This window comes from Castor canadensis, chromosome 3 (assembly GCF_047511655.1).
Source record: "Castor canadensis chromosome 3, mCasCan1.hap1v2, whole genome shotgun sequence".
NCBI lineage: Eukaryota > Metazoa > Chordata > Mammalia > Rodentia > Castoridae > Castor > Castor canadensis.
In genome coordinates this window covers 27006174-27029267 of record NC_133388.1, presented here as the reverse complement: position 1 = coordinate 27029267, position 23094 = coordinate 27006174, and the positions used below count along the sequence as shown (strand labels likewise).

The window sequence follows — 23094 nt, the reverse complement described above, 5'->3', positions numbered from 1 at the left end:
ATTATATTTAAATGCCTTACATACTATGTAACAGAGTATAAAATACAGTAAGTCACTTATGTTTAAGGTTATTCTTTTTTAAAAGACCATTAAATTAACCCCCTGTAACTTAATTCATACATCAAACTGTCTACATGGGCTATAAATAGTAAAAAATTCACGGCATATACATTCTTTTGACTTTAACTGGATATTTTCTTGAACAGAATTTTAAAAATCAAGTGATTTAGAATAACAAGAACTGACAATATGCAAACTCAACAAAACATTTACCCAGAACAATTTCGAGACCATAGTATGATTTTGGAAATAAACCATCTGATATCTAAATTGTCTAACACGTTCTTTTAAAGTGATACAAAAAATATAGGCAGAAATCACTAAATTACACACTCTGAAGCATTAAAGTAAATCTTGATAACTCAACAAATACAATGAACATCCACCCACTTCAGAGAAACCAAATATGGCAACTAGAAATAAAACAACTCTTTTGGCATGAAAAGCTAGTTAATTTTGTTTGTTGTTTGTCTTCTCTTAAGAAATGTTTTTTTTTTTATAGATTGAGTTAAAGATTTAACTGAGGCGATATAAAACCAATGCATCCACTTGGGAGATCGTTCCCATAACTACTCTAAATTGATTATTACTTGCCCTTTTTCTTCCTTAGAAAACTGAGAAACCTCTCAGTTTCAACACCCATCCAGTCTTAGTTAATGCCTCTGTTTTCTGTGTACGTATCACTTTATGAGTATCTACAATAATATCCACAAAGGTATATGGAAGTGAATTATACATATACCTGACTATATACTTCCTCCAGGGCAGAGACAAAGTCTTACTATTTTTTTAATCTCCCTTCTATTGCACATAGTAGATTTACTGGTTAAGATACAAATTATTTTTAAATAGAATAATTTTTGTTTAGCACCACTTACAAGTATTGGATAAAAGAAAGGGTTGACAACAATGTGACCAGCAGTGTTGGCAGTCAAATATTTTAAACTCTGTTCTTGTAAATACTAGAAATAATACTCTGGAAGCAAGAAGGAAGTGCCATCCTCTTCAGTTCAGACAGCAGAATAACATTTAGAACTCATTCCCTATAAACATTAATAACCACATTTAACTTCATGGATCAATTCAAAACAGGGGTAATGGTTACCTAGAACACTGTTGTTTAGGAGGGATACTGAAGTTGTGACTGTCACAGAAGAAACTAAGGTTAGTCATGTGTGCCATGATCATCAATGAGAAGGGGAAAATGGTGCTATGTATGGCAGAGGACATATCAAAAGGCTTATATGTTTTGAAAATATAAAAGCATTTGCAATATTTTTAAGGTACAATGCTTATTTTTAAAAAGGAAAAAAAAACACATTTAGAATAACAATTTTTTTAAAAAATGATCAAAAGAAATTCAGGACAGCACTTCTACCCAATATCTACCCAGTGTCACGGCCAGTTGAGATCGATAGACACTGATCTAATGTAGAGTAATGTCTCACATGCACCTTCATAAAGCTCCCATCACCTACCATATTTTTACCTTCACAAATTTAAGTAGGCAAAACAGTAGGTCTGCTACTTTTCCATGGAATTGAAAGTATGAATCAGACTAAAATGATATCATCAAGCCTTACACAATTACGTAGCAATGACATTTACTGTTATAAATGAAAGTCTATACAAATTATTCGTGCCAATCCATGTACCTCTAGGAAAGGGATAATTTCACATTAGTCAGCACTTAAATCACTTTTTCTCAGTTTAACATAAGGTTGCGTAACATTTGCTTCGAAATACTACTAAAAAGTGCTAACAAAAGAAAACTGTCTTTTCAACAAAAGTAAAGTTGCAATATTTCCTTCTGAATATTACTAAAAAATGCTGATAAAAAAATTTAAACAGCTAGTTTTAGGGACAAATCCAAGTTACAGGGCATAGAAATATAATAATTTTATAAATGAATTCATGCAGTATACAAGTATATAGTCATTTTGTATTATATACATGTCACATACGGATATTTTATCTTTTTAGATTTTCAGAAACTAAAGGTATTACAGTGAAAATTCTGAGTTCAGAACACATAGTATCAGAAAAATTGGAGTCTCCGTTTCCAATGTAACAAACTTAGCTTAACTGTGATCTTGCAGTGATACTGAGAAAGATTTTGTTAACTTAAAACAGGGCGAGGAAATACATAGTGACAGCCCCTGTTGTGTTTTAGGGATGGACCTGGGAGCACTGATATAGCAGGACTCTGTTTGTAAGGGAAGAACAGCAAATTCTCACTAGTTGAGGCCAAAAAAAGGAGATAGTGAAATCGCACCTGGTCAAAAAGGACACAGCCTTAAATAGGATAAACAAGAACAAGGGTTTGACCAGTAACCCTTTCACTTGCCCCACACCCTTGGTTTTTTTTTTTTCTGAGTATTAACTTAATTCTCTACCACCACAAAGTTTTCTCCTACTGACATGGAATATGGGCTCTGACAGAAGTTTATAACTTTGTGCTATAACCAAAGCATTAAAAAAAAAAAGAAGAAAGAATTTATTTCTTCTACTTTGAGTTTGAACCTTCCAATCAAGCAGGGACTTGAAACATCCTATACTAGATCACATCTCTTGAAATGAGAGAATGGAGGTATGAGGCCAGTTTGGGCCTGGATATACTGCTACCTGTTTTGGTTGGGAAGAGTGGTCCATTGGAGCATGGAGCATAAAAATGGGAAGTCACCTGCAAAAAACAACTTACAGAGGAATGACTTAGAAATGACTCACTGTTTCAGAGGTTTCAATCCATGGCTGCCTGGCCCCATTGCTTTCAGACCTGTGATGAAGCAGAACATCACAGTGGAAGGGTGTGGTAGAGCAAAGCTGTTCACCTCATGGTGCAGGAAAGCAGAGAGAGAAACAGGAAGGGGCTAGGGACAACAAAATATTAAAGACATGCTCCTAGTGACCCTCTCCCTCCAACCAGACCCCATCTCCTAATAGCTCAATCAGCCATGAATTCATCAATGGATTAATCTACTGATGAGATTAGTATCCTCATAATCTATCACCTCTCAATAGCAGTACCAGCAGCTGGGGACCAATCCTTTAACACGTGAACCTTTGGGGACATTTTATATCCAAATTGGGTAGCACTTTGGCTGTCTGAGGAGGTGATCTTTAAACTGAGAAATAAGGTAAGAGTAGCTGAAGTCACATCCCATAGAGGAGAAGGGGAAACAGGAGTATTAGGCAGAGGTGAAACAACAGATGCGGATGTTGGGAGGCAAAAATGGGGTTGGCATGTTAAAGGACCAAAAACAAGGCTAGTATAAGATGTGCTAGAATTTGAATGCTGGAGAAAGAGAGAACAGAATTGGTCCAGAAGAATACTACAAATCATAATGAAGGCCCTTATTAATGTAGTTCATGTTTGTGTCTCACACTGAAATTTCTTATGGATGTCACTGCTATATAATATTTTACATCTTTTAAATAAATCAACTATGTAAATGTATTAGAGATTGAGTCAGGATATAAATAATAAAAATTAGCAGATGAGTTAAGAAGTGGTTGTATTAATAAATGATGTCCAAAATACCATATCTATAGTTAAATAATTTTTAAAAATTGCTTAGTAATAGAGTGAAATATTAAGTTTAAATAATTAGGTAAAAGCTAAATTTAGTATTACATTTCATCTAATGAATAATTTATTAAGTGATTTTTTTAGTCATCCATCGTGCTAGGTCAGGAATGTCAATAAATTTAAGATAAGGCCACTGTTCTGATATGATCAATAGTTTTAAGAAATCTATATCAAAAAGATAAATATTCCAATAAAATGTTTTTGGTCCATCAGAAAAGCTCTAAGAGAAATACAAGAGGGCATTTTTCTCATTTTAAAGCATAGAGAGTGCCACTGGTATTTGGAGCCCAAAATAACCAAATGTATCCTCAATGTGTGGAAAGTCACGAGCCACAAAAATATGTAGCACAAAATATTCATAATATCACTACTGAGAAACACCCAGGGGCATGTCATGCTGTAGGCAGAATCATGACTGTAGAGTACAACACCAATATACCAGTTATTTTTTGATACTAGTAACTGAAACTGAGGTGATTCCAGAGACTTGCCAAATACTCCAAAACACACATACATAGCATATATATATATATGTGTGTGTGTGTGCATTTATGAGAGTGCCATGTCTGTCTATCTCTATTCATCTATATATGTGTGTGTCTGTATGTGTATGTATTGGATGTGTGAGCAATAATATATTTTGTAATTCTCATCTAGGAAAAGATAAATAAGTATTTAAAAGCTATAAAACAGAAACCTTAATGCAACAGAGGTCAATATGAGAAGAGGATCAGGAACTAGTGAAAAGGTCAGGTAGAGATGAATCAACTTGGGTTGTAACACATTTGTACATGGAAGCAATGCTAGGAATCTCAATGTATAGCTATCCTTAACTCAACGAGAAAAACGCTTTGTCTTTCTGATTATGCTTATGTCTTCTCTTCAACAAAATTAGAGATAAGGGCAGAACAGTTTCTGCCTGGAAGCAAGGAGGGGTTGGGGGGAAGGGGTGGGGTCGTAGGGGGGTGGAGTGGGAAGAAATGACGGAAACAATGTATGCACATGTGAATAAATGAATAAAAAAAACAGAATGTTCATAAATAATTTCTTTAATTCCTTTTTTCCATGGTCTGGGATATATCTCATTGGTAGAATGCTTTTTTAGCTTGCACATGTCCATGGGTATAATCCCCAGCACTCAAAAAAAAAAAAAAAAAAGAATTGCCAGTCTTGCTCTTTTTATCTGACTCATGATAGACAAATAAGCAAAGGGAGAGGAGAATAAGAAGAAAAAAGTCTTCTGTCACTTGACAGTAGAGAAGTATCTCTCTTGTCCCTTAAAGAATCTTGCCAATCTAGAATGGGACAGTGAGCAAAAGATTTTGTCAATACAAAATGACAGAATCATTACAGGAGAAATTCTTAATAGTCAAACTACTATAAAGAGAAATTATGACATTCACTCTTTAATGACAATGACTCTTAAGTGTGTATGAAACCCATTTTAAAAAATGCCATACACTCACTGTCAAACATGTTTGTCCCTCCTGCCCAAATCAAAAATGGTCCTTGGAAGAACTTACATTCTAGAATTGTATTCAGACTTGAGGCAACAGAACTGCTTTAATCAATGCCTAAGTCTAGCATAGCAAAGCTATTTGCCTCAAAAGTAAGGGTGTAGTACCATTTTCAAAATGTCTTGCTACATAACTTAATTGCCTCTATAAGCAGCAAAAAACTTTGAACCATAAATTATGGAGGGAAAGCTAACACAATGTTGAAATACCATCCAAACACTGATACCCTTTTTGCATTAAAATATTCAGGACTAATTATGATTTTTAGCACTTGTTTTTATCCTTGCTTTGTTCATTGGCCAAACTTAAACACTTCTCATCTCCTTCAATGAAAAGTGGCGCTATTATGTTCCTGGAAGCATGGGCAGGGTTTCTCAAAGCCTAATTTTAAGGTCTTAATTGGCTGAGGCAATGGGAGACCATACAAAGCCCACTTCACAGAGAAGGGCAAGATTGCCAGGTCACTTGAAAACAGATGAAGAGCTAACTGGAAGCTATTGCTGAAATCTTACACAGTGTTCTGGGAAGTTTTACCAAATAGTAACTTACACAGAATGGAACACAATCATCCATCACCATAATACAGAACACAGAGGGGTTGGAATTAGCTTATAGAAACAACAATTAAGACATACAAACAGTTATCTTCACTTAATAATTGAATACTATACAAGCCAGACTTTATGAAGATTGGTACTGTGACTGGTCCTGGGATGAGCTATTAATTACATGGTTAAATCCCCACATAACCTCTAAGTACTAGGAACCATGTGGTCACAAATTTACTAACACTTTTTGTTCATTTGGCACTTCTAGACTCAAGGTCTACTTTTACATGTGGAAATTTGAAGAGAAATTCAACTATCCATCCATTTACCCACCCATTATTTGTGGTGATTAAAGACACTTAAGACATTAAATAAAATTATCTTGGCACTTGAGCAATTTAATATTAAAATAATAATTCATAACATATAGACACTATAAAAACAGACAAAGTGCAATAATTTTAACTAAATGAATCCTTTGTCATCAACTCTAAATATTGGTGACAGATTCCCAAAACAGACAAACACAGGGACCAACTTTTTTGGGGGAAATTAAAGTCTTTATAAAAAAGAAAAGACCAGGAATTACATATGAAAAACTTTTAAATTATTTTATGTTCACATTAATGGTAAAAATGCATACTAAAAATATATCAAATGGCATTTTACACATCTGGGTTCAGAGTGAGGACTTAATTGCTGATTTCCATTTACCGTCTAGTGCTCAGTAGAAAGTTCAGACACTTTCAGAAATTTCAGTGAAATGTTTATAAATTTGTTTTATTTTACTATTACCAAAAAATGCAAATGTGAGGCTCAATGTCTTATTGTTGTTGTTTTAGGATAGTTCCCCATGTAATTTTTCTTGGCTAATTATGAGCCATAGCCTCCCTACACTGTTCTACCTGCCTTGTTTGCTCCTTTGCTCTCCATTAGGCACTGGAATTCAATTCTTAACTTTGGATTAACTCTATCTCATTCTTTCTTTTCCCCTCAAAACCTTTTACTCCTAATTTTCTCCTCCTATTTCAAGGTATTCCCAATAGAAAAGTCCCAAAAACTGATAACAGTTTACTATAAACACAGGAATTCTCTGATTCTAAGAATTATAAAATGCTAAATTTGGTACAAGAGGAAGTTCATGTTGATAAGAGAACACTGTAATTGGCAAAGTTAACATGTGATAGAAAAATCTTTTAGAGAAAATATACAAGCTTAAAAACCTGGATGAGCAGGTATGGTAGTGCACATTTGTAATCCCAGCTACTTGTGAAGCAGTACGATTGGGAGGATTATGAGGCCAGCTCAGGGAAAACATTCACAAGACCCCATCTAAATAAATAAGCCAGGTGTGGTACTGCTAGCCTGTGATTCTAGCTGGGTGGGACACGTAGGCAGGAGGATGGTGGTCAGAGACCAAGCCAGGCAAAAATGTGAGACCCTATCTGAAAAATAACCCAAATCAAAAATGGCTGTGGGAGTGGCTCAAGCGCCTGCATAGCAAGCACACAACCCTGAATTCAAACCTCAATACCATACCACAAACAAACAGCAACAGAAAAACAAAAACAAAAAAACTAGAAATCGTAAATGGTATTCAGCCTAATTAATCAACACACATGGAATAATCAGATATTATTATTTTTCACATGCATTTTCAGATCTTTTAGAAACTATAAATGTGCCAAATAAATTCTTTAAAAGCTTTTGTCTATCCTTCCTTCAACTACAATTAAAAAAAAAAAAAGAAGTTGTATGAGGGACTATCCATAAAAATAAACAAGAAAGCCTACAAAACTCTATGTAGGCTACCAGCACACATATCTCACCTTTTTCTTCTTAATAGCCAAAATATCTCAAAAAGAGGTGTTTCCTTCCTTCCTTCATAATTTAACAACAAAAAGAGTTTTACCTCCATTTCCAAGTTGGCCATGATGCATCTGATTAAAGGCAACAAGGGCTTATTTTATTATAGGAAAATTTCCTATTAACAGAAAGCACAAAGAAAAACTTATCTGTGTAAGTGTTCCTGTATGATTACAGAAACTTCATACTCCTTTAGGGCATTTATAACACTATATAGTCACAGAAGACACAAGAAAAGATGCCTGCAGTGTTTGCTTCTCTAAACTATTCCAGGAATGGGGGGAAAAGTGTGTGTGTGGAGGGGAGATAAAGGAGAATGGTGGAGGAGGTGAATTCAAACTGTGATGTACTGCAAGAACTTTTGCAAATTTCACAAAGTACCCTCAGTACAACAGTAATATGATAATTTAAAAAACAAACAAAAATGCAGAACCAAAGAATAAACTTTGAAGGCAAAAATAAAAGAAATAAACTTGTATTAAAAAGAACTTTACAATCCATGAGAGACTCTCCACTAACAACTGTTTCCTTTTGTAAAACATGGGCCTATATCTATCAAACCACTCTCATAGATTTGAGTAAATTCTTGTGTAAATCTTTTTTTGTCTGAATTACAACTTCAAATTCCCTGAAAGCAAAGACTATGTCTTTTCCACATATGGAATTCAATGGGAGAGCATACACTCCAAAGATACTAAAATATAGTCATTAAACATGATGCACTTTTGGCGTGCCTACAGCTTGCCAAAGCAAGATAAGTACCTGCATTAGTACAAACTCGACTTGCAGAGAAAAATGTAAACCACATAGCCAAATGTCCTATGCAGTCATGGACGTCATTTAACATTTCTGCCAGGTTGGCTGGATGTTTCAAAGAAAAAGAATAAAAAGGAAAGAGCGAAATTTAAAGACTACCTAGCTTCATAGCTTTTTCTTTTCTTTTCTAATAACTTTGGACTAAGGTACTGGAAGTTGAATAAAATATTTGACTAGAAATTTACAAGGAGGGGAGGAGAGAGTTTCCAAGGTGCTCCTGAAGAAAACTTGATCTGGACAAAGACTGCAAATGAAAACTAGACTAGAAATTGGGTTGAGCTAGAGCTGTGGAAAAGTAATGAGCTGCTGAGTCACCTGAGCGTGGTTGTGAAGGCATGGAGATTGAAAGACAACATAATATCATTGTGCAGGAGTTCACACTGGTTTACATAGAGACATGCACTCGAGGCCAAACAACATTTATGACTTGTCTAACACTGACCTGAGACCAAGAACTACAAAAAATAAGGTCACAATTCAATCTGGAGAAGAAGAAAAGCATAGAGAACCAGTAGTATATATTAGTTTAAGATGGAATAAAGGTCAATTTATAGTATACTAAAAACAAAAGAAAAAAATCAACAGGGAAATGTAAGAGCTTTGCATATAGATACCTCAGGAGGAAGTACAGATATCCATCCAAGCTCATTGCAAATTTCAAAGCAGCCACTTGCCAGAAAAAAATATTTTAAATGTTTGTTCCATGGAGTCTAAAAAGAGTAAAAGGGTACAGGTAAACATTTTGATGAGAACTATGAAAACAGAATTAATGTTGAATTCAAACTTGAGAAGCAGGAAGATATTACAAATTCTTATCAATGTACTCCTACTAATGTTTTTGTAAAACTGTTTTTAAAAATCATCTTTCAATAGTTCATTAGATTATTTCCCTATGTGCATTGAGAAGGAAAATGATAAATTTTATATTTAAGTAGAAAATTACAATAAATATATGGAGTTATAAAAATTACAGAACAGTATAAATGCACTATTACATCAGAGCTGCATTTTCTAGCTAGTACCTAACCACTTATTAACTAGCTATACATTTGTTCTTTGAACAGCTGTTAGCTATTGTTAATGTATTAGTGCCACCCACACTGAGCCAAAGGTCTTCAAGTCCATGCTGAGCACTGTTGGTTACAGCCATCTCTGGGGGGTACAAACTACATCCCGTTCTACTGTCCTTTCCTTATATACACCAGACTCTGTCCCAGTTCCACAATGGACTGACTGACAGACTGATTAATTAACCGACCAAATGATTGATTTGAAAGAAAAGGCTCTTTCTATTCCTCCTGTACAGGTTACTTTTTGAGAACATCTTCCAAATAAAGAATGTTTGCCTCTCCTTTACTCTTAACAGTTAACACTATTATGATAAACATATTTTGCAAAATATTATGAGAATTGGTGTGTTTAGAGAGAATCTCAGAAGACACAGCAGCCATTTTCTCTTCCTTGCATTAACCTTAAAAAAGGTTTTAACTACAGCATAAACAAATACAAATATCAAGGAGTACCCATACTAGATGTCTTAGTGACATCAAAAATGAAGAGACTGTGTTACTTGAATCTGCACCTTTTTGGAGTACATACATTAGCTATAGTCACAGAGAGACTGGAAAACAAGATCAGCTCTTTAATTAACTAACTAAGAGTTTTGAATTTCAGTTTAAGAAAATATAGGAAAACTAACTCCTATATTTATCCATAATTGTTAGCATTTCATTGCAACTATTTTTTTAGCAGTGGGAAAAACCTCTTAAGGTTTGGAAACTAGAGAATCAAGAAGTCAAACCTGTGTTAAATGAAGATTCATCTAGCAGAACTGTTTAGAATAGCAGCTCTGTGCGTGCGTGCGTGTGTGTGTGTGTGTGTGTGTGTGTGTGTTCTCCCTAATATGACACTATATGGTAAGGTCAATAGTGGGTGTGTTACAAGTAATTTATTATAAAAAGTACAAAACCAAAGCTTGTGAATGATTTATTTTGTGACAAGCACAGTATATTCAAGGTGTTCAAACATATTTACCATTACCAAGTACTTTATTAAGCAGAAAAAGGGGTGGAGAGTCAGATAGGTAGAGTTTAGGGAACAGTGTTTCCTTACAAATACCCCCTGGAATGTGCCTACATGGAAAAGTCATTTTTCCTAGGTTCTAGCAAGCGCAAAGGTAAAGAGGAGTCCAGCAAAAGAGAAGGACATAGGTTAGGACAATCTTGCAAATAAGAAGCTTTTACAATACTCATAGAAATAAAGTAATAAAGACAGAGTAATGCAATAGTTAATTTATGTGTCATTTCATTAGGCCAAAAAATGCACAGATATTTCATTAAGCATTATTTTGAGTGTGTCTATGGGGAGTTTCTAGATAAAATTAACATTTGAATCAGCAGTTGAATAAGGCAGATTGTCCTTCAGAACATCAGTGAGCCTCATCTAATACTTTAAAGGGTTGAACAGAAGGTTAACTGGGGAAGAATTTGCCCTCTGTCTGATTATCTGAGTGAGAACACCAATATCCTCCTGACTTATAATTCATACTTAGACTGGAATTGCCCTCCTAGTTCTCAAACTTTTGGACTTAAACTGGAACTCTATCATTAGCTCTTTTGGGTCTTCAGCTTATCAAACACAAATTTTGGGAGTTTCCAAGCTGTATAACTATGTGAAATCATTCTGCATAAAATACACACACAAACACACATACACATACATATACACAAACACACACATACCCCTTTGGTACTGTTTCTGCAGAAGCCAGATTAATACAGCAAGTCTAAATAGAGAGGGAAGACTAGATACGTGAGAAATGAATGTCCAAGGAAAACTTTTAAAGTCACAGTAATAGTGGACAAGAAAATGGAAAAATGTAATCCTTCTTTCATGTCATTAAGTGTAAGAATAGGTTTTAAATGATCTCAGAAAAACTTTTAAATTAATAAATTAAGAAAAAATTCCCTGAAATTTCAAATTGCAACTCCATAATTATTAGGAAATATGAGCTTTGTGGGTAATACATTACCATCCTCTATTTTAAAATATTTCCATTTTAAATTTTATGACACTCATGCCTATTTTTAACAATCACATCTGGTATCTAAAACATTCTGGATCTCAAACTTAATCCACAGCAAAGAATAAATTAAACTTCAAATCCACAAGAATTCAATCCTTAATTGAAGTTTACATAATGTTCTCAATTTATCAATTAAAATTCTTTCACTCTCTCTAATGATCAGCATCATTGAACGTCTGAACAAGCTGGCAATATAAAAATAAAATGATAAATACATTTTTAATTAGTCAGAATCTAAATAAATAATGTTATGCCAGAAATCATCCTTGAAATTATTTCAGTATGTTTTTGGAATAGAAAAAGATACTTTATTTTGGAACTAAACAACAATGACTAATACTTCTATAAATGTAATGACTATATATTACTCTTTCAATAACACAAATCTGAAAGGCTGACATAATTTAGGGGATAAGGTGACAGATGAGTGAGTGACTGTGTGGGTTAACAGATCAATAATAAGTAATGTACATTTGCACATAAATGATAAAATCTCATTACTAAACTACATGTTAAGAAACAATCCTAAAGTTTGCAATGCCTTCCTTTGCTTCTGTCCCATCAATGAATTCTAGGAAATCTGTTCAGACATAAACCACCAATTTCAGAAGTGGCTCAGAGTAATCAGCTAAAAAGAGTTTCTCAGAACAGTGGGAACAGAGAAATCAAATAGGGGAGGGGGTTGAGATCATCATTGCTTATATAAAGATAAACCAGGTAGACATAAACTTTTGGAAATCCAGATGTGTTTCAAAAAGCAATGCCTTGAACAGCACAGCAATTTCAAAACACTGGAGAAGAACAACTAAGTTGTATCTGTATTATATATTAAAATAACTCATACTCAAAGCTATGTACAAGAACAGAATAATGAGCACGCAGTATACTAAGTAGGTTCTATGACTCAAATATCCATCACATTATGAGTGTTATACTCTGAAAGCAGACTGCAAAAAATGTGGTCAAATATTCTATTTCTGGATTATACTCCCAAGACCTCCACCAAAACAGGTCACTCAAAATTTTTACAAGGAAATCCAGTGACCCCTCTCATTCCTTCTATTCTTTTCTCCAAAATGTTATCATATCTTTGAGGATACACAAGGCATAGAGAAATGATGCATCTTTCCTCCACTGACTACTTCTAGGTTAAGTATACACTCATCTTTTCTTTGAGCTTACACAAATTAGTTTTGGCCACAGATATGGACAAGCTAAATAAAAATAAGGAAAACACTGCACAAATTATTGTGATAAGTGAATCTTCAAAAAGTAGCAGTATATTTCAATTGCTAAAAAGTGTCATAGAAAAAAGTCCTTCATCCTTGTTTTTTCCAAGATTCAGGTCACTACCTTTACTTTTGATCCCATCCATCAATTAAACTTCCTGCTACCTATTTGACCTTTATATTCAAGGATCCTCCTCACAATTCATAATCATGCTCAAGATTTAGTATGTTCCTTCACATACAAAATGGCATGGTCTAAAAGTTATAATCCATTCTACTCTATTCTTAAGAACTAAGACTATTGTAGACATTCACATAGTTTTAATATTGTTTGCATTATCTGAAATTTAGGTATTTTGAAATTTTTTCATGTTATACTAGAGAGGTAACACAAATCATAGTACAAAATAAGGCTAGAATTACTACTAACAATATTATAGTGTCCCTAAATAAATCATGAAACCCTTAGAGAACAGTGTAATGGAATGAATAAAAATGTAAATCATAGAGGTGGCTACTGTAAAATGCAAAACATTACTGAAATATTAGGAAAGACAAATATTATAACCTAATCCCAGAATGTCACAAACAAAATGTAAACCATTCCAACTAAATTACTTAAATCAACCTATGCCAAATATTTGCTGATTTGTCTTTCATTTCTGCATTGCTTAGTAAGTACCCAAATAAATTTCAAAAAGGGAGAAAGAAAAGAAATATGGGTCAATGACTAGATACCATCTCTGTTTTTTTAAATCTAAAATTTGGGAAAAAATTTGTAAGTTCTTTGTAAACTGTAATTCCCTTTCTTTCACTAAATATTAATATTGTGGTCCCTTTACTAATGTTTCATTCATTTACTTATTCATTCATTTATTTAACAAAACTTTGATATGTGTGCTGTGTACTAGGCTATGACAAGGCACTGGAGAGACAACACTAAATAAAATATTTAAAAATAACTGCCTTCTGGAACCTCCATTCCATTGCATACATTATCACAGGGAACACATTTTTTAACTGTGTGTATGTTGAAAATCCATTGAGGCAACAAAAATGTTTCAGGGTAAGGACAAGCCAGTGGATACTTGCCACACCCACAGCCACCACTGCTACAGTAAAATTTAAAATTGCTGCACTGAAAAAAGAGAAATGAAGGAAGATGATGCATATTTCCTTGACTACCTAATTCTTGGCTTCTGGGTTAACCAAAACAAGCCAAATGAGAAATTAGTCCTCTGATGCAAAGGTATTATTCTCTGAATGGATGGAAGATTATTTCCTTTTTCCTATATCCTATTAGAATGTTTCCTTTTAAGGCTACTCAGAAAAGATAATGCCTTAACAAAGAAGCCTGACAATGGCTTATTTCGTCCCAGATGTACATTCCCAATAAATGATATTTGACAGCAAGGGAGATTTGGGAAGCCATGATACTATGCATGCTGCTGGGAGAAGCATTTTTTACACACTGTACTTAAAGTATCAAAGCAGTAGTGAACTGGTAAAGATCCAACCTAATCTAGCAAAGCCAAATGAGTATAAGACATACCCAGAACAAATTAGGTAAGAAGATAAAAATTTCATCTTTAAGGCACAGGAATTTTAGAAGCCATGTGGATTTCTAATTAGTATAAGAATAAAAATTGTATATAATAAATTATCATAGCCAAAACCATAGAGTGACTGAAAAGCAAGTTTAAATAAGAGTTCACAATTTCAGATAAAAGGAAAATAAGCTAAGAAAACTGTCTTTCTATATTTGTTAGTATTCATTAGCATTTCACAGAGCAAGAAGGCAATTTTACTGTATCAGTTCCCCTTCCTTCTTAAAAAATGCCAAAAGATGTAACAAATAAATACTGATTTCTAGTAAAATCCATAGTTTCCACGAATTGTTATATCATACCTAAATCCTCCCAGCTATAGTTTGTTTTAATACTTATTATTGTTGCTACTTGTAACAGTGAAGAATTTCTGAGTCAGTAATTTCTAAATTTCTGAGACACCCATGACATTAACCCCTTATTACTTTTCCTCTCCTTTTACAATACTCCAGCCCAAACTTACAGGCCCAGAATAGTTCAGAAAGTATAAGACAATGCAAAACTACAAAAACAGTAGCACTCACTGGCAGAAACTCCTTGTCCTTTGGTCTCAGGTAACTTGGCACATGATAATTCATCAAATCAAACCAAAATATTAGTTCTAAGAATGGCATTAATTCTAGCAAATGAGAAGTTTCTGTCTTATTTTACTTATAGATAGATTAACTTTGTTCAATCTCCATGTTCAAAAAGTTTTGAAGATGGTGAAGGGGAAATAAATTCAACTATGAAAAACTATCAACTTGGGCATTTCAGAAATACAAAAATTTAAACTTCAGTTTTGATGTCTTTCACCTCGTCTATGTATCAGAGTGAACAAATGCTTAAGAAAGCAGGAAAATATCACTATGCAGATAGATTCTTCAGGGAATCTCTTTTTATCTTTTTTTTCCTATGTAAATCCTGCTTTGTTTCTCAAAATTCGAATCAAATGATATCTCCCACAAAAAAGTTCCCATGTGAACCTTGAAAGAAGTGACCAGTAATTCCCTTTCCATCAAAAATATGTCCCTTATATTTCTAACACAGTATTTATTTTATCCTACTGTATAACATGTTTATAAGTCTATAGGACAGCACTGTTTGGTAGCAGATTTGATTCCTCATTTCTCAGTCAGTGCCCTACATGTGGTAAGCCCGCCTTATTTGTGGATTTATTAAATAATTTTTGACCAAACATGGTCAAAAAATTAATACTGTTCAAAATCAAAAGAAATTTCAAGAACAAAAATTCTAAGTTCCTACACACACATTACACAGCTCACCTGATTCAGAGAAACTCTCAGTCAATTCCACATTATAGTCAATTATGTTCAAATCATTATGTGATCTCCTGAGTATTTCCCTGCTCTTGATTTTGTGAAAATATGCATCCAAAAACCCAAATGGTGCACAAAATACTAAAATATGTGCACACGTATATAAATGGAAAAATGATACTTGTTGAAACTATTTCTAGCGGGGTAAAGGAGAATGATGGTGGGGTGCATTCAAGTATGATTTATTTTAGGAACCTTTGTAAATGCCACAACGTACACCCAGCACAACAATAAAAATTTTTTTTAAATAATTGATACCCAAAACACTGAAAAGAAAAAGAGTGATGGTAATCCTCTGCAGCCAAAAAAGGGCATGTGATATGCTTAATTTAAGGGATAAAGAAAAAATTTCACATTTATTCAATGGTAGCATGTCATTAGCAGAAGTTGGAAAGTATTAACAGGAAATACGAATCAAGCATCTTCAGTACAGTACTGAACTCCATGCAATTTTAAGTACATGAAACTGTCATTGGGGAGAAGGCTAAAAGCACCAAATTTAACAATGTTTTTTAATTGTCTTGTATCTTCAGAACATTTTAATTCCTTATACATCTAATAAGCAGTTTTTGAAAAGAACTTACTGGTGTCTTGATAGGAGTCTGTTATAAAAGTATAGGTTAATTTGAGGATGAATGGATATCTTAATATTGAGTCTTCTAATCCATGAATATGGATTAACTACCTATTTATTGTTTTCTTTAACTTTCTGTAGTTTTTACCAATTAGGTCTTATACATCTTTCTTAGATTTCAATGGTGGTTTCCTTGGAACCATATACTCATGGATATCAAGGGTCTACTCTGCCTCTTAGACACTGAAGAAAAGAGATTAATATACCAACTAGATGTTATAAAAGTTTGTGTCTTCACAAAGCTTATTCTTTCATTTATGATAACATGATTTTTTTAAGTGACCCATCTTTCTTTTTTCAGGTCAAATCAGCCCATTTGACATTGGGAGCCCCATTTCTCCCAATGTAAAATCCATTGCAAAGTTTGAATCTTGAGTTCTCACTCTCCTTGACCTACACTGTCTAATCTTGTGCTAAATCCTGCACAATATGTTTTGCATTTGTTGCCTGTTTTCCATTTCCTCTACACATGTCTTTCTTCAGTCCCTCTTTTCCTTCTACCAAGACTACAAGAACAGTCTTGGTTAAAAAAAAAAAAAAGTTGCACATTAATAGATAGAAAAAAATATCAATTGGGCTATGGGAATTACTAGGGGCATAGAAGTTCTCACATTAAATGTAGCACATAACTTATTTTCAAGACACAAAAATTCAAATAGATTAGAACAAAGATTTGAACAAAAATTCAAATAGATTAGAACAAAGACCATAAACATTAGATTCAAAAAGTTCCAAAGGATCAGTTTAATAGAGAGTACATTCTGTAACTACAAGGGTATTCTGTTAATATGCAGCAAGATCTTGTCTCAAAACCAAACAAAACATAATGAACTACTAGAACTAATAAATAAGTTTAGAAAGGTCACAAAATAAAATGTCAATATAAAAAATGGATTATATTTCTAGAAGCTAGAATGTGGGCTTTAAAACTATTAAATGCCACTTATGATAGTATCATAAACCACAAAAAAGTTAGATATAAATCTAAAAAAGATGTGCAAAACCTATTTGGTAAAAACTACAGAAAGTTAAAAAAAAACAATAGGTAGTTAATCCATATTCATGGATTAGAAGACTCAATATTAAGATATCCATTCATTCTCAAATTAACCTATACACTTATAACAGACTCCTATCAAAACACCAGTAAGTTCTTTTCAAAAACTGCTTATTAGATGTATAAGGAATTAAAATGTTCTGAAGATACAAGGCAATCAAAAACATCATTAAATTTAGTTCTTTTAGTCTTCTCCCCAATGACAGTTTCATATACTTAAAATATACATTGCATTAATCCTTATATAAAGAAATGATTTACAAATTGACAGCATTAATAATATTTACTGAAAATAAAAGTTATAATCTAGTGCTAAGTAGGGAGTATTCCACTATGTGTCAAGGACCATAGCTTTTATATATAAGCTGCATAATAGGGTATTATTATACTGTCATGCAAAATAGAAGTATGTATTTAAATGACATTTACCATGGCCACAGTCTGCATCATTCAATTGCCCTAGAGCAACAGTTCTCCAGATGGGACCTAAAGACTGTCCCAGAACCTTTAATGCTAATAATAAGATATAATTTACTTCGTAACACTCAATTTCTCATTGTATGTAAAAATGTAAAGTACAGATTTTCCAGCAAGACATGATATGTTAAGATAAGAACAGGTAAAATGTAGGGACAAAAATGAGAATGCACTTGCTTTCTTTCATGCCAGCAATTAAAAATATGCCAAAAAGCTAAACAAAGCCATTCTTCCAATGCTTTGTCTTGGTAAACGTTAATATTCATTAATTTTATGCCAATATATAATGGGTTTACAATTGTTATGTCAAATAAATAAACATTTATTAAATTCACAGTTTCAATACTTAGGGGGAGTGATTGGAGTTTGAACTCAGGTCTTCATACTTACTAGGCAGGCACTCTACCACTTGAGCCATCACAATCCCTTTTTGCTCTGGTTAATTTCAAGATAAATCTTGCCTTTTGACCAGCAAGTTGGATCACAATTCTCCAATTTTACAGGTGCAGCACCACCCAGCAAGCTCTTTCCCTTGAAATGGAATCTCACAAATTTATTTGAATTATAATTTTCCTGATCTCAGCCTCTCAAGTAGCTAGCAATTCAGGCTTCTACCACCTTGCCAAGCTTTTGGTTTCAATTTTTAATATGATAAGCAGAGATACATAAAACAAATGTTAATAAAAGCTCTTAGGAGCCTCACAATTTTCAAGAATGTAAAGTGGTCCTAAAATCAAACAAACAAAAAAAGAAGTGAAAATTATTACAGTACAGTAAGAAACATTTTAAAGTAGTACTGGAGGGAGAATAGCCTAAAAATTAAAAGGAAAAATTAAATTCAAAAAGGATTATCATATGTTTAGATTTTCTTAGTGGGACACCATATTAAGCCCCTTGTAAAGGGTTCTTAATAAAGTTCACTAATAAAACAATGGCTTAAGTCCAAAAAACAACCTATGTACAGATTTTTATACATAAACTGTTTTTACTTCTTTCCATTATGATGCATTTCTACTAACAACATAATGGAAAAGTCACTAATCCAATTTCTAACATTAGATATTGCCTGCATATTAAGCCCTGCTATCTTTCTCCCAAACACTCTTTCTGTTACTCTGTTGTTTTCACCAGTGTTCTTACAACCTTCTAATATGTTATATGTCTACCTAATTATTGCATTTATTTTCTGTCACTCACTCAATATAACGTAAGTTAAATAAGGGTAGGCTTTTTTCTGATTTATTCACTGATGTTTTCTCAGCACCTAGAGGAGTCTTTGATACAAAATAGGCACACAATAAATACTTGTTAAACGAATTCAGGGATATTTTACTGAAGTAAATTAAAAAGAAAGCTTTGCTACTTACCAGGAAGAAGAATGTCTTCCCAAAATAATATCTACAAATATCCACTAGATATAGATGGAATCCACACAAGAGGGACACTGTAGCCAAAGGAAAATGCTCAGGACTAGTGTCCTCTTATGTCTCAGAAAAGAAGAAAGATGAGAAGACAAGAGACAAGGGAAGATTTGGAAACAGTCCAAATTGGAGGTAGCACCAATAGGCTTTTCCGATCCTTGAATTACATGAATATGCACAAAGAAAAATTAAAATGAGAATAGTTAACATACCTCTCTTCTCCTGATGAATCTCCTCAAGAAGCTGCTCCTGCCTTTCTATCTGTTCAAAGAGACTCTGGAGCTCAGACTCCTTGTTGTCAGTCAGATCCCTGAGCTGTTGCCTGCAGAGCATCAACTGGTGTCGCAGATTCTTCTCTCTGTTTTCTCTCTCTTTCAGTTCTTCACACAGCCACTGAAGTTTAGTCTAAAAAAATGACATTTATATCTAATTAAAAAACAATCAGAAATCCAGAAGGTAACACTTCAAAAGATGAAGGAAAAAACTCAGTAAAATTATGAAAATCTGGACATAGATAATAACGAACAAATTTAGGCAAAATTTTTAAATATCCATGCTTTAATTTGCATAAATATTTATGACAGTTCAAAGTTGGTTCCAAAAGTAAGCCATGATATTCTTGAAATTTTATAAAATACTTTGTGCACACCATCATCTTTAGAAATGCACCACCACAGCAGAGTCTGGTTGTATGACCTATAAATATGCTAAAATCCATTGACTAATACATTGAAATGGATGAACATGTATGGTATTTAAAATATATCTCAATTGAGTTGTTATATAAGCAACTAAAAGAAGGCTAGAAAGTTAAAGGGGGAAAAATGTTAAAAGGGCTAAGAACCAAGGCAAAATCTGATGTCCTCTGTCACTGGATAAATATGGAATTCCCAATTTCAATTGGACTATGGAATCCAATTATGATTAAAGAAGTTAAATAAACCCTGTTTCAATTCCCAATATTCCCTTTGAGATATTCATGCAAATAGAAAGAGTTTAACTTTTCATAGGAAACTGGGTACAGTGGTAAATGTCTATAATCCCAGCTATTCTAGAGGTGGAAACAGAAGGATCATGGTTTGGAGGTAAACTGGAGCAAACTTAGTGTAAAGCTCTATCTGAAAAACAAGCTAAAAGCAAAAGGACTGGGTATATGGTTCAAGAGGAAGAGTGCTTGCTTCGCAAGCATGAAGCCCTGAGTTCAATCCCAATAGCAGTCTACGAAAGATAAATTTCCACAGGACAGGAAACATGGTTAACTCCTTGCCAGTTAAAAGGAACACTTTCTGCCAGAATGTCCAACTGAAGCACAAAGGAAGATTGAATACAGGATTGGGCAAATCCTCATTTGACATATAAGGAAGGAAGCAAAAGGGACTGGCCTTTAGAAAACATCATCTACATAAAGAGTACAGCACAAATTGGAGGCTGGAGATTAGGATGTTGTAATAATAATCCAACTGGATGAAAAGACTAAAGTATGGACCAAAGTGTATACATCTGAAATGCTAGACTACTTCACAAGTTGTAGGTAAGGTAGAAGGAAGAATCAATGTTAATGAAAAAGTTTCCACCTTATAAAACTGAGAAACAGAAAACCATTGGGGCAAAAAAACAGCACGAAGGTTTAGAGTAAAAAAGTTAACATCAGATTGGAAAATGTTGAAGTTCTCAAGCCTATGAGATAGAGAAGGATAGATGACTAGTTGAATATATAAGTCTAAAGCTCAAGAGACCTGAATGAAAGGCAGAAACTAAGTAAAGATCAGCAATGGAAGCTGACAGAGTTGTGAGGACAGGACAGATCACAGAGAATGATCAGAGAGAGACAGTAAAGGTTTAGAAGAGATGAACAGAAACCTAAAAATAAAGCTGGGAAACAGGGAGGAAAAATCAAATCTAAGGTGACAGAACCCAAGGGGAGAAAATATTACCAGACAAATATTATAGAAGGTAATTTAACAATGCAGATTATTTCTATATTATCAGAATTTTTGACATAAGAATGTATTCCATGTATTAAACAATAAAAACTATCCCATACAACTTAATTAGCAATTTTAGATATAGAGCAATTTAAAAGTAAGTCAAGTATTACTGAAAAAGTCATAAATTTATTGATAGTAACTAGTTAAAATAAGAGAAGGCCTTCAATCTCACTGCCTGTTTCTATAACAAAACCAAAACATAAGCCATACCTTTTGTTTACCTCATCAAGTGTTGCCATTTCCTCAAGAAAAGCAAATGCTCAGAACAGCCCTGGTGAGTATCATTATAATTGGTATGATACAGGGGAAAACATAAAGGGTAAGTATACTTTCTGGAAAAGACATGGACATTCAAGTCTCTTGCCTATTTATTTAGCAACATGACATATGCAAATTTATCCTTGTAATGAATTTAGATCCTCAAGACTGTCTCCAAGAATGCTCTCATATTCTTCAGTTAAAAGCTCCTACAAAATGAGCATATGTGGACGCACTACAGCTAGTACAGCATTCAGCACATAGGAAGGATATGGCATGTGAAACCAAATGAAACGTGTGATGCTGTTAAGTTCTTGAAAACAGATATATCACCTCACATTTAAGAAATAAAAAGTGATAGCTTGAAAATAAAAAGTCCCATTACTTTTTTTAGAATTAGTATATTAACAAAGCTTAATGAACCTTCCAAAGTAACACATTTAGCATCTAAACAATATCAATTTGAACTACAAAATATAACCACAAGGAAAAGGGCCAGAGGACTGTGCATATGCTAGCCCTGGAAACTCTCTGCCCTTTAGGTACAGTCCCAAATAGTAGCTTTCAGATAGCATTTTGAAGCTACAGTCTTTAATTATCAAGTAGCTTCAAGAATATAGATATCAACCATGGTATTCAGAAATTGTGGTTGGTGGGTAAAAGGCAAATTTATAACCTTTATATCCACATTTCAAAACTGAGCTGGAAAATGAAGTACATTTTCAAAATTAGTTAATAATTGCAAATGGAAATATGCTATAGATTAATTCTCCAAGGACTGGTCTATGATCAAGTATTACTTAGTTTTATCAAAAATTATTAAATATTAAAATGATTTGTTAGTATGATGGTGGCAACAATCATCTTTTCAGAGAGAACAGAATAAATTATTTTTGGTGCATAAAAGAAATACATAACCATAGAAAAATGTTTAATAGAAATAAACCCAAAGGAATGAGCTTTTAAAAAAAATAACATACGTACGAAGTTCAGTTGGCTACAGACTAAGAAAAGAAAAGCAGAAGTTATTTTTTCAACATCCTATCAACAGGAAGACCCTTCTGCCCCAATCTGGGAACATGTCACTATTAGATAAAAATGCAGGATTTATTGTGATTGGTTTGCATCAGATATGGTAAAAGTAAATAGTTACAAGTGCCAGGTAGGAAATATTTATAAAAGAATAAGGGAGAAAATATTGTTTTTCTTGAAATATACCACTCATTCAAACTACTGTTTCATTGTTTTATTGTTTTGAATTATGCATAGATGCAAGAAATATATCCATTTCTCTTAAATCTACTCTTAAAAAAAAAGTAACAGTACAAGCATAAAAATACAATGCAAGTAACACATTCCCTCCATAATGGAAATCAATAAAGAATGGTGAGTCTACATCAAACTGGAGTGAGGATCTCCATCTAATATCCGTTCCAACTGTTTGCTATCACATAAGAACTAAACTCTAGTTTTATCATCTGATATCTCAAAAGGAAAACAAACTCTATATCATAATGCCCAGTATTTTTAAATGTTCACTTACTACCAATTCAATTTTTTAAAACCAGTGTGGTAAAAATGAAATGGATCCCTGGGGTCACTGGTCTCAATTTTCCAGTTTAA

The 23094-nt window shown here is 33.5% G+C and overlaps 1 protein-coding gene across 13 annotated transcripts in view; it reads right to left on the bottom strand.

Annotated features, from left to right (window-relative positions):
* Cep128 (centrosomal protein 128) overlaps nucleotides 1-23094 on the bottom strand; it is a 379822-nt gene that overhangs the window by 188268 nt on the left and 168460 nt on the right. For 11 of the 13 annotated variants that reach the window (XM_074067415.1, XM_074067413.1, XM_074067408.1 and 8 more), the window contains one exon: nucleotides 19438-19630. In XM_074067415.1, coding sequence (XP_073923516.1) covers nucleotides 19438-19630 — 193 coding nt within the window. Of the gene's footprint in view, nucleotides 1-8348; nucleotides 9107-17302; nucleotides 19249-19437; nucleotides 19631-23094 lie in introns of those variants that run through there. The other 2 variants (XM_074067412.1, XM_074067410.1) reach the window with 2 other exon arrangements.